At 55.5% G+C, this 12,560-nt stretch overlaps 1 protein-coding gene across 1 annotated transcript in view; it reads left to right on the top strand.

Annotated features, from left to right (window-relative positions):
• Positions 1-10,186: 10,186 nt before the first annotated feature.
• INPP5B (inositol polyphosphate-5-phosphatase B) overlaps positions 10,187-12,560 on the top strand; it is a 43,446-nt gene continuing 41,072 nt past the window's right edge. Inside the window, 4 exon segments of the mRNA XM_059919366.1 lie at positions 10,187-10,245; positions 10,952-11,019; positions 11,407-11,501; positions 12,359-12,456. Of these exon segments, the coding sequence (XP_059775349.1) occupies positions 10,963-11,019; positions 11,407-11,501; positions 12,359-12,456 (250 nt within the window). The 5' untranslated portion in view covers positions 10,187-10,245; positions 10,952-10,962.

Raw genomic sequence — 12,560 nt, 5'->3', positions numbered from 1 at the left:
CCAGCCCTTGTTCTGAATGTGTCTTGTTCTGAAGCCCGGGATTGTGTACTAATTCAGTCCTCTAGTTCTTAACACCTCCCTACCTCTTTCTCACGAACTTCAGTAGCAACTGAAGTTTAATGAGCGCCTGTTATGTTACATATATTATGCTGGGTAATTCTGACTTAGCCTCATTCCCCACCCCCATTTGCTGCCACTTCCCCAAATGAGCATCACCCCAGGGTAAGCCCTGCCCTTAGTTGAGTCAGCCATTCGTGCACACACTGTACTAGGGAAAGATGGGGAGGGTGAGCCAGGACCTCTGCTAAGGACAAAGTTGTGGCACCAAGGTTGCCTTTTTATTTGCATAAAGGAAGGACTTGAGCTATTTTGGAATGAGCCTGCAGCCCTGCCCCTTCTCTAAGCCTCAGCAGCCTGGCACACAGTGAAACTAAGACCAGCAGTGACTTCACCTGCTTGCTACTTCAGAACAAGAGTCTTTGGTCTACCTTTGTCTTCTGTGAGATCCTTACTTGACTGAAAAGTGGCTAATATTCTTGTGTTCTCCAAGCCCAGATAGCCAAGATTTGGGTGGAGTTGAGCAGCTGCCTCAGGATCTGAATCTGGTATCCCAAAGGGAAAGAGCTAGGGGAGCCAGGGGGCCCTGATCTGCCCACAGCACAGTCATCTGAAGGCCAGGGCCGGGTCCAGAACAGGATTCCCCAGAGGCCCCCTTTGTCCCTCAGCACCCAGACCTTCAGTTCGTTTGTAATATATCTACTTATATGTCTGCTTGGAAAGATCCCAGCTCCAGAGCTGGCCTCTCACTCACACTCATCTATTGCCCTAGTTATCTCCATGAGTAGGGTTTCACCACCAGGTTGGGATTTTCCTCACTGGTTCAACCCATCCCTTGGGCAACTCCTCACATGTTTGTTTGTACTTTGGCTCCTCCAGTTGCTTAAAACCCCAGTTGGACAGCCTCTCCAGAGCCCGAGTTTCTAAAGCAGAGCGAGTGGATAATAAAACCTAATTGAGCCAACTAAAAACATTGATAACTGAAAATAGGCCCAAAGTGCAAGGAGACATTGCCATTTGAGAAGAGAGTTAAAGCCTGGGCAATGGTAAACATGGGAGGGGATGTCTCTCCAGCCTTCCAGCTGGGGCAGTAGCAGCATCAGGCCTCCCCAGGGACACACCTGATGCTTTCCCACCGTCACATTCCTCTGAGCCCCCTCTTCAGGAGTGGGTACCTGGGACGCCAAGGTCAATCAATGGAGCATTCCAAGAGCCCGTTTCTTTTCTTTACAGTGTGGAGGGGCGGTGGGACCAGGTTCTCTGGAGTCCTGCCGTCATCCTTGCCCAGATAACTAGTCATCCTGTGAACTGAGCCAGAGGTGCCTGAGAGGAAACAAGCCCCTTGGGGGGGCAGAGACTCCTTTTGTTCATTTGTTAAATTCATCCAAATATTTTTTAGTGCCTTCCACGTGCCAGGCACAGCTAGGTTTGCAAATCTTGAGAATTAAGTGGACGTGAGATGGTGGGAGCAGACCCAGAGGTAAGGAGGTACAGTAACACCTGGGCCAGCTAGAAGAGTTGTGTGGCCGGCTCCACCCAGCCCTGAGGGACACAGAGCTACTCGGGAGGTGCCGGCAAACTTGCATCAGTCAGAAGTGGTTCCCGGGACTTCCCTGGTGGACAAGTGGGTAAGACTCCCAGCTCCCAAGGCAGGGGGCCCGGGTTTGATCCCTGGTTGGGGAACTAGATCCCACATGCCGCAACTAAGAAGTCCTCATGCCGCAACTAAGACCCGGCACAGCCAAAATAATTTATATAAATAAATAAATATTTTTAAATAAATAAATAAGCAGTGGTTCTCCCCAGAGATGACTCCCTGAAGTCTGGCCTTCAGGGGTCTGCTATAAGAAGAACAGGATTGGGGCTTCCCTGGTGGCGCAGTGGTTGAGAGTCTGCCTGCCAATGCAGGAGACACGGGTTCGAGCCCTGGTCTGGGAAGATCCCACATGCCGCGGAGCAACTAGGCCCGTGAGCCACAGCTACTGAGCATGCACGTTTGGAGCCCGTGCTCCACAACGGGAGAGGCCGCGACAGTGAGAGGCCCGCGCACCGCGATGAAGAGTGGCCCCCGCGGGACTTCCCTGGTGGCGCAGTGGTTAAGAATCCGCCTGCCAATACGGGGGACACGGGTTCGAGCCCTGGTCAGGGAAGATCCCACATGCCGCGGAGCAACTAAGCCCGTGCGCCACAACTACTGAGCCTGCATTCTAGAGCCCGTGAGCCACAACTACTGAGCCCGTGTGCCACAACTACTGAAGCCTGCGTGCTCTAGAGCCCGTGCTCCACAAGAGAAGCCACCGCAATGAGAAGCCCGCGCACCACAACGAAGAGTAGCCCCCGCTCCCCGCAACTAGAGAAAGGCCGCGTGCAGCAACAAAGACCCAACGTAGCCAAAAATAAAAAAATAAATTTATAAAAAAAAAAAAAAGAGTGGCCCCCGCTCGCCGCAACTGGAGAAAGCCCTTGCACAGAAACGAAGACCCAACGCAGCCAAAAATAAATAAATTAATTAATTTTTTAAAAAAAATTCTATGAGAACAAAGTTTAAAAAAAAAAAAAAAAGAAGAAGAACAAGATTACAGCTGAGCCCCCTGACCAGGCTACGGAGAGCGGAGTGGTGCGCTTCCTGGGTTTAGATCAGTAGTTCTTAATCTTTTTTAAGGATCATAGATTCCTTTGGAAATACAAAGATAACTGTGGACTTTCTCCTTAGAAAAGTATGCATGCATATACTTTTTTTTTTTTTTTGGCAGCGCTGCATGGCATGTGGGATCTTAGTTCCCCACCAGGGATCAAACTTGCGCCCCCTGCAGTGGAAGCGGGGAGTGGGGAGTGTTAACCACTGGACGGCCAGGGAAGTCCCTGCATATACATTCTTGCACACAATTTCAGGGGCTCATGAATCCCCAGAAGTGCATCCTTGGTTCCTGAGTCTTATGAGAATCTCTCCTTTAGACCTGGAGTCTGAACCTCTGCCAGGGCACTGCCTGCCAGGAACAGATGATTCAGCTCACTCTTCAAGGAGGAAAGCTGCTCCATCAGAGCAACTGCAGGACTCTGCCTGCCCCTCCCAGCCCAGGCAGGAATCTGGGCTTGACCCCCAGATTGGCCCTGCTGAACCCAGAGGCTGATCTTGGGATGAACCTCCCAGAAGCGGGAGTCTCCTCCCTCCCTCCCTCTGAGAGGAAAGCCAGTAAATCTGTGTCCAGCCTCAACTGTCATCCCTTTCCTCCACGTCCCTTCTGTTCCCCTCGCTGGGTCAGCTTGTGCTGGAAGGCTCTACAAAGGGAGCGCCCTAAAAGTAACCCATGTGTTGGGAAGTGAGGGTCAGACAAAGGTCAGGTTTTTGTCTTCCCTCTGCATTGTTTTTACATTTTTTTCTCGTTGGCATGATAACTACCTCTCCCTTCATCCTTCCATGCTGCCTGCTGGCAGCCTCGCCTCTAAGTTCTCTTGGTAGGAATGGGCCTGTGACCGCTCCCCACCCACTCCCCTTTCCACTCTCAGACAGACAGAGCTCTCCCGTTGCAGGTGGGCCCTGGGAGGACCCTGGCCTCCCATCCGTCTCATCTCTTCTGAGAGCCTGCTCCGCCTGCCCGGTTTCCCATCTACACGGATAAGACACGTTCCGGTGGGGTCCTTCTATCTGCCAGTTGACTTCATTTTCTCCCTCTGCCTCCAGTCTGGACATCAGCTGTGCTTCCTTCTTTTGCCTGTGTCCCCGGGGGCAGCAGCGTCAGAGGGAACTCCCAGAGCTGACAGATGACTGGAGGGGAGCCGGGGCAGCCGCCAGCTTCCAGGGGCTGCGCTTGCAGCCTCCCTGACTCAGGCACACACGCTGGTTGCCCTCCACACCTTCAGGTGCGCAGGTAGGTCTACAGCTGGGATGGGGTGGGGCTCGGGGAATACTGGGAATGTTCTATTTATGGAGACATGCACAGACTAAAGTAGATGGGCGAGGAGCCAGAACTAACACAGACTACCAAGTAACCATCTAAGCTTCGCCTGGCTTTCTTTTTTTTTTTTTTTTTAAGGGAACGCTATTTATTTATCTTATTTATTTTTTGGCTGTGTTGGGTCTTTGTTTCTGTGCGAGGGCTTTTCTCTAGTTGCGGCGAGCGGGGGCCACTCTTCATCACAGTGCGCGGGCCTCTCACTGTCGCGGAGCACAAGCTCCAGAGGCACAGGCTCAGTAGTTGTGGCTCACGGGCCTAGTTGCTTCGCAGCATGTGGGATCTTCCCAGACCAGGGCTCGAACCCGTGTCCCCTGCATTGGCAGGCAGATTCTCAACCACTGCGCCACCAGGGAAGCCCCCGCCTGGCTTTCTGATTTGGCTTATTGTCTGCTTCCCTCACACTCCTGAGCTGTCCCTCCAGCCTCAGCTGTCCCAACCAGGAAGCGGGAAAGGGGAGGCTTGTGGGAGGCTTGTGGGCTGTGTGGGAGGCTTGGGTCCTTCCTTTCACAAGGACACAGGGGCTGGGGAAAACCTTTGGGCCCCCCTCTTGACCTATTTGCCTTTAGAGACTGAAGTCCCCTTGAGAGGTGCTAGCTGGATGAGAACACTTCTTGAGTGTAGCGTTGGAGGGGAGGGAGCAATGGAGGGGCTGAGGCTCCTGGTGGTAAGGAGGGGTGAGGGTGGAGAAAGAAGTGGCCCCTATTGCCAAGGGGTCCTACCCTGCCTCACCTCTGCACCCAGGATTCTGAGCACAGCCCCGCTCATGCATTAAAGACCATGGCCAGAAGGGGCCCAGCCCAGACAGGGTCCAGGCTCTCCTCTGTATCACATCACCCTGGCAGCCATCACCTGTGAGATCCAAGTGCTGATGGAGGACCAACCCTTGACAACAGGGAAACATGCCCTGTTAGCCCTGGGAAATTTGGGGGCTGGGTTGTGCTCAGCCTCCCAGGGTTGGGCAGGAAGATGGGAATAAGGCCCCCCTCTCCCATCTCCAGGAGTTTTCTGCCTCGCATGGAAAAACTTGAACCCGGGCTTAGCAGACCCTTACAGATCTGATCCCTTTGTACTGGGGGAACCAGAGCTGGCATCCAGCTATCCAGGGTCTGAGAAGTACCTCCTGCCTTTAGCTCAGCTCTGATTTAGAAACAGGGTTGGGTCTGAACCCTGAAGAATCTGGACAAGGGGAGCCCTGACTTCTGACCCTCTCTGTGACCCAGCATTTCCCTGCCCTGGGTTCTGAGGAAGCCCATCACCCGCCACTCCCCACCCCCAGCACCTTCTGATGTCAAAGGCAAATGAGGCCACATCAGAGGCACCGGATATCTATTTCCTGTCACTGCACCTGCTCCAGCTCTGTCTCCCCTCGGGCCGGGGATGCTGCTGTTGCCATGCCAACAACATTTACTCTCAGAGGGGCCGTTACCAGGCTGCAGGCCCCTTTGTGCCGGCCTCAATGCCACTCTGAAAGTATGACTTGCGGGAAGCAAAAGCCCAGCCCCTGGGACCCCTTATTCCATACAAGTTGACCCCCCTGCTCCCAGCCTTAGTTTACTCCTTTGCATAGTGTAATAATGGGAATCTCTGTTTGCAGCCCTCCCCTGGGCTGCCCAGGACCAGTCCCTCACTCTCTCGGGCTCCTGGCGTACCTCTCAGAAGATGTCTGTGACCAATAGTAGCCATCAGGCTGCTTTGCTCAGAGGTAGCTGTCCTAAGCCCAGGGACCCCAGCCTTTCCTGGTCCCTGTGACCAACCCTAACCTGTGACTACTCCTGGGCCCTGAGGCTGTCCCTTCTTTTCACCTGTGTCATGGCCCCTTCTACTTAACCAGTGCATGACCTTTCCTTAACCTTGACTCTTGAGCTGGTTGCTTCCTGCAGTGGTCTCCTCTCTCCTTTTCCTCCTACCAGTCCTCGTGCAGGTCCTGCTGGTGGCCCAGAACCTGGTGAGAAGCCAGCTGACCCCCGCTCCTGTCCAGGTAAGCAGCAAAGCAGTCTGTGAAGGAGGAGAGAGCCTCCTGGATGCCTTCACCCGTGGGAAGAGGGCCACAGCGTTCAAACCCTCCCACAGATGTGCCACAGCTTCCACTGCCACGGAGAGAGGCGTGCTAACCGGGAAGCAGAGCCTTTCAACCAAACAGCAGAGTGCAGCGCGGGCGAGAGCTACTGCGAGTGCAGGGGTAGGGCTGCTGTGGGGGACCAGGCAGGGTGCTGCCAGGAGGGGCTGCTGCAGGGTTGGAAGGGGTGTGACATTCAGGTACCTCCAGTAAGGTGCTGGGAGGGAGTCGGTGTTTGGGTTGCCCTGAGAGTTGAGATACGGCCCAGGACTGGCTGGCCACCCCTGATCCCCCTGGACTTGCAGGCACTCTCTTTACCCAGCCGATCCAACTCAACGCTTCCCACCACGTGGCCTGGTGCAGCCTCAGTTGTGAGGGGAGAAGTGAAACCAGCCCCAGCCCTTAGCTGCAGGCCTCTAGCCCCGGACCCTGCTCTCTGCAGCGCTACAGTGGCGGCCCACTCTGCCTGGAGCTCAACCAGTCGGCCTCGGGTGAGACAGTCCCCCCTCGCCTGCAGCTCTGAACCCCTCCTCCGTGGTCCTCCAACTCCAAGCCCCTCCTCCATTGCCCTCCACTCTGACTCTTCCTCCCATTGGCCCCATAAGTTCTGAGCCCCGCCCCACCTGTCCCCAGCCCTGAGCCTTGCCCACCCACTAGCACCCAGCTCTGAGCCCACCCTCTGACAGGCCCCCAACACCTGAGCTGTTTTCCCCAACCTCCCCAGCCTCTATCAACACCCCAACCTCTAAACCTTGTCAGGCTGACCCTTAGCTTTGAGGTCTACCCTCCTCCTCAGTGCCCCACCCCTTCTGGATTTCCCCTTCTGACTCCCCACCTTTCTCCACCCAGCTGAGCCAGTGCTCCCCTCCCCACAAGCTCCAAGGAAGCGAGAGCAAGTTCCTGTGCGTCTCCAGGTGGCAGAGATGGGAGACTTTCAGGTTGTGAAGTCCACACACAAGATGCCCTCCCCTGGGGGGCGGCCTGGGGCTTTGCAGAGGAATTGTCCCCCAGCAGACGTGTCATAGCCCTTCCCCAGACAGCCCTGCTCTGCTCCCAGGCCTAGGCCGCCTGACCGTCCCAGAGGACAAGACACTTCCCACTCCACCACTGGTGACCACCACCCTGCCAGCCCCCAAGAGAAACATGAGTGTCTATCCACACCTGCCTGCTCTGGGAAGCGGAAGCAGGAATGGACAGCGAGGGGTGGCTGGGGCCAGTGGGACAGGCAGGATGGGGCTCCAGCCCCGCCTCTGTCTGGAGCTCACAGGGCTCCGCACCCCTTACCCTTCCCTTCACTCTCTCTTCAAGGGGAAAATCTCCTGCCAAGGCAGAAAGCTGTGGCCGAGTGCCCCGAGGGCCTGGACTTCTGTGAGGTGGGCCCCTGCAGTGCTCCAAGGTTGGGTGCTGCCCTCCCTCAGAACTGCAGGCCTCTCTTCTCCCCACCTCGACTAGTGGGTCAGCAGCCGAATCGGGCTGGAGCTAGACCTGCTGGGGGCCAGGCTGCTCGACCCTCTTAGCTCCACATTATGCTGAAATCCAGGGCAGCGGCTGGAATCTTCCAAGTCTCTGTGACATGGCCCCTTGTTTCTGATCACCCTGTATGTTCTCTGGGGGCTGGCTGGCTGGCTGGCCTCATGGGGGCGGAGAGACGGGTCCAAGGAAGTTCAGCTCAGCCCACAACCCAACTTAACATTTTTTGTCTCTGTGAATGGGGGACAAAGGCAAGGGGAGGATGAATGGTCCCATCTCTTCTTGCAGGTGAAACGGTCCAGCTCAGGCTACACTGCAGGGCGCAGCCAGGCCTGCGTGACAGGGGTGCCCAGGTGTCACAGGGCTGTGGCTCAGCCCTGCTACCAGGAGTGCTGCCAAGCCTTGGCCTCAGGCAGCTGCCTCCAGCTGGATGAGAACCTCCACTTCAACGGGGCCGCACCAGGGGCCACCAGGAGGCCCCTGCCCTGGACCCTGGCTGGGGCTAGGCTGCTGCTCCTTTGCTCAGCAGAGTCAGGGAGCGGCAGGCAGGAAGTTCCCATAGGCCCTGCAGGTCCCCAGGCCCACCCCCAGCTCTGATTCCTGTAGCTGTATCTTTTTTTTTAATTAAAAAAAAATTAATTTATTTATTTTAATTTATTTATTTTTGGCTGTGTTGGGTCTTCGTTGCTGTGCGCGGGCTTTCTCTAGTTGCGGAGAGCAGAGGCTACTCTTCGTGTTGCGGTGCACGGGCTTCTCATTGCAGTGGCTTCTCTTGTTGCGGAGCACGGGCTCTAGGTGCGCGGGCTTCAGTAGTTGTGGCTCGCGGGCTCTAGAGTGCAGGCTCAGTAGTTGTGGTGCATAAGCCCCGCGGCATGTGGGATCTTCCCGGACCAGGGCTCGAACCTCTGTCCCCTGCATTGGCAGGCGGATTCTTAACCATTGCGCCAGCAGGGAAGTCCTTGTAGCTGTATCTTTAGTGAAAGGGATTTATCAAGTCCACAACTCTGTGCTAGAGGCTCCCAGGGCCTAGGCCTGAACATGATGCTCTCCAAGTGGGCAGGGCCTTAGTCCCATTCCCAAGGAGAGGCTGGGATTTGTCTGGAAAAACAGAACAGTCTCCTGTCTGACCCCCATCAAGTAGGAGGACCCCAAAGTCCTGCAGGGACAGTTTCTTCATCTATAAAAATGCCTGGTCCCGTCTACTTTTCCCAGATCCTCCCCAGACTTTGACACAAAGAGGGGGGCTGGAATTGGGGTTCCCCTGCTTTCCTGCAATGACCACCACCCCCTTTATCTTTAAGGGTCGAAATCAATCCCCTTTCTCCTCATCCCCCACACAGCTTTGAAACCAAATTCAAATAAACTTGAGCTCCATTTATGCTGTGGATATTTCCAGGAAAAGAAGAAGATTGGGAAGAAGGTGATGTCTGTTTCTGGAAGAGGTTTGCGTATACAAACTTGAACTGGTACCTAAGGCAGCAACTCTAAGCTTAGAGAAAAAGGAGTGAGGATGGGTTAGAAGTCACATGCTCACTCCTTCCCCTGCACTTACCCTTTAGTTTGGGTCAAAGCTTGAGAGAAAGAGTATTCATTAAGATAATTCACTAATTTAATAAACATGTTCTGAGGGTCAACTGTGTGCCAGAAACTACCCTGGGGTGATGAGGAAAAGACACAGCCTGTCTTCAGGGAGCTTACAGCTTAGTGAAATGGCCAATAGGCTGGGAGAGACCGGTCCTGGACTCCCTGATCTGAGCTGGCCCTTTTTGTCCATCTGGAGCAGCCTGCTTATCTTAGGTGGGAAATCGAGGCCCCAAAGGAGGAAGACCTTGCCCAGGTGCCTGTGGCCAGTGAATCGGGGGAAGGGGCCAGAGAACAACAAAGTACAGCCTCAGGCTGTCCTGAGAGCTGAGTGGCCCCCTCCCCTGAACGCTTTCCTCCCTGAGAAGGAGAGAGGATAGAGCCTCAGCACAGTACTGTGTATGAACAGGATCACACCCTTTGCAATGTGCATTCTCATCCTTTATCCCCAAACAGCCCCATGAGGCAGGCAGGACCAGGTGCTCCTGTCACACACACCTCACACACACAGCGCTGAGGCTTAGGGAGGGAAAGGGAGGCATGTGGCAGTGTCCATGGCACAGAAGTTGGAGTCACACTTTCAGTTGAGGCCCAATTTTGCCACTTTGCTAGCTGCGAGGCCTTGGTCAAATTGCTTAACGTCTCTGAGCCTCAGTTTCTCCACCTGGAAAATGGGGTAGTGGTTCTTCACAGTGTTGTTCTCCTTTAAGGTAGGATGGGGTAGTTAGCTGGGGAGGAAGTGTTCCAGTAGAGGCCAGTGTTGGCCTGCCTGGAGTGAGAGGAGTTGAGAATGAAACTGAGAAAGTGTTTATCCTTAAAGTGACCATCTTCCTTCCGGGCCCTGGGCGGGGAGCTCTGGCCCCATGACTTCCAGGACCGAGGGTGAGCCGAAGGCAAGTACTTAGGAAAAGCTTTCCGGAATAGGGAGCCCAGGGTAGCCCAGGACCTAAGGAGTTAACGGGGGCAGGGAGGACCCCCACCCCATCCCCGCACTGGCGTGGGCAGGCTGGGACTTACAGGCTGGCTGACCATCGTGCGGCGTGGGGGCTTCTGGGAAATGTAGTCTCTGGCTGGGCCCCGGGTCCGCGGTGTTCCGCACACCCAGCAGCGGTGACAGCTTAGGAGGTAGGCGGCGATGGCAGGGGTGTGGGAGCAGGTGCGGAGCAGGGAAACCAGGGCGGGGCTGGGCAGGAGGGGCTGGGCAAGCTGAGGGCTGGGACCCCTGTCCTGATGCTGTCAGAGCGGACACCCACGGCCTTCGGCTGACGCAATGGGGCCTGCTGGGCTGGGGGAGGGCCAAGGAGTAACGGGACACTTTCCCATCTCCAGGGAAAAAGGGACAGGACTGGGGTCCTTGATTAGGATGAGACGCTCCCTTCCTGAGATACGTGCAGATACACCGCTGACACTGCCCAGAGAAGTGCCAGCAGGACTAATACTGCTTCCCAAAAAGGAAGGCAGAGCCCCATCCCAGGAGCAATAGGACTTGTCCTCCTCTCCAGTAATGGGACAAGGCACCCCACGTCCAACAAATAGACTGGACCCCACTTAGAAGCGACTGGATGCCCTTCCAGACAAAGGGCGGTACAGCAAATTGTACCTCTCACCAGAGGCAAAGGGATGGCCCCTCTCCCTAGAAACTAAAAGGCCCATTCTCAGGGGAAGGGGGAGGGGGAGGAGGAGGGAGCGGATCGGGCCTCCTCCACCTTCTCCCAGCACAGAGCCCCTCCTCCCTGCCCCCAGCCCTCCCTCAGGCAGCTCCGTAACCTCCTGAGTGACTTGTTGACCTAAGGGGCTCCCATCTGCCCTCCCCCGGGGCGTGTCTGCTCAGCAGGGGCCAGCATGGACCAGTCTGTGGCGATCCAGGAGACCCTGGCTGAGGGAGAGTACTGCATCATCATATCCTTCCCTGCGGGTGCCGAGCTCCCAGCCCCAGGGCCTGCCCTGCCTGGCCTTGGGAAGTGGAATGGCAGGTGTCTACGTGTCTGTCTGCTTGCCTCCCTCTCTCTGTGCCTTCAGGGGGAGATGGAAACCAGTACATACTAAGTACTTAGTCCTGGACTCTCTGCCGGGTGCTTTAAATACTCAGTAATCCTCCCACCCCCTGTGACGTTGGGGGTTACTCTCCCCATTTCACAGATGAGGAAGGGTCGGAGAGGTGAAACCACAGAGTGAATCTGTGGGGGTGAGGGCGGGGCGGGGCAGGGCAGGGCAGGTGGGGCGGGCTGGGCTGGGCGAGGCCTGGGGCCCGGCTCGCTTTCGGTTTGCCTTGACCCTGCGCAGCAGGCGGTGCAGGGAGCGCTGTGTGAGGGAGAGAGCAGGCGGAGCCGCCTCCTGGGACTCGTGCGCTACCGCCCGGAACGCGGTGGCGAGGAACATGCGTCAGTGACGGGTTCAGTCCTTGCCTCTCTGGCCCTGGGTTTTATTATTCTCCACTGTCCCTCCAGCTGGACTTCATGCCCTCTAGGGCAGAGTCTGAGGCTTCTAGAATAATTGTAATAATGATAATTAATAGTTTTTGACCACTATAGGCCAAGCCCTCTGTATTCTTAGCTCATATAATCCTCAAAATTTGATGAGAAAACTTCTCAAGAAGACGGTTGAACATACTGCTCCAGATCTTGAGCCCCGTGGCCTGACTGTCTTGGGTTCAAATTTCAGGCTTTGTTACTTCTGAACCATGTCATCCTGAGCAAACCTCAATGTGTCCGGACTGAAGATTAAAATGAGTTACTACACGTAAAGTGTTTAAAACGCTGTGCAGCATAGAAAGGGCTCCATAAATGCTGCTAGTAATACCCACATATTACACAGAAGCAGAGAGAGAATAATTAATATCTATCAAAGGTCTCACAGCCAGAAAGTGAAACTCAGGGTCTCAAGAGCTGGGAAGGTAGAGCCTTAGACATTTTCGAACCCACCACCCTCACCTTACAGATGGAAAAGCTGAGGTTCAGGGAGGGAGTGGGGAGGCTAAGATTGCCCTGTTCTTGTCACTTGCAGTGCTAGAACGCACCAGGGGGAGATCAAACGTGGGTTTTACTAACAAGGCAGGGGCTCCCCGAAATGAGGCAAGTTCAGCTTTGATGACCCAACAGTCTCTGGTGGGCGCCATGAGCAGAGAGGCGTGAGCACAGCCCCAGGAACCAAGGAGACAGTGCGAGCACCCCGAGGCTTCCCCGATGGGCCTGAGGGACGACTACAGGCCCCCTGTCCTCACTCTCCTTCCTGCCCTCAGTCTCTTCCTGTACACACACCGGAGGATGGCCATTACCGGGGACGATGTCTCCTTGGACCAGATCGTGCCGATCTCTCGGGATTTCGCTCTGGAAGAAGGTGCCACAGGGGGCTGGACAGGATGATCCCTCTCCTCTGGGCTCCCGGGTCATTTCTGCCCTTGTTGGGGGTGGGGCGGTGGGAGGAAGTATGATGCTCAGTTG

The sequence above is a fragment of the Balaenoptera ricei genome, chromosome 1, assembly GCF_028023285.1.
Source record: "Balaenoptera ricei isolate mBalRic1 chromosome 1, mBalRic1.hap2, whole genome shotgun sequence".
Classification (NCBI taxonomy): domain Eukaryota; kingdom Metazoa; phylum Chordata; class Mammalia; order Artiodactyla; family Balaenopteridae; genus Balaenoptera; species Balaenoptera ricei.
This window is presented reverse-complemented; position numbering and strand designations above follow the sequence as displayed.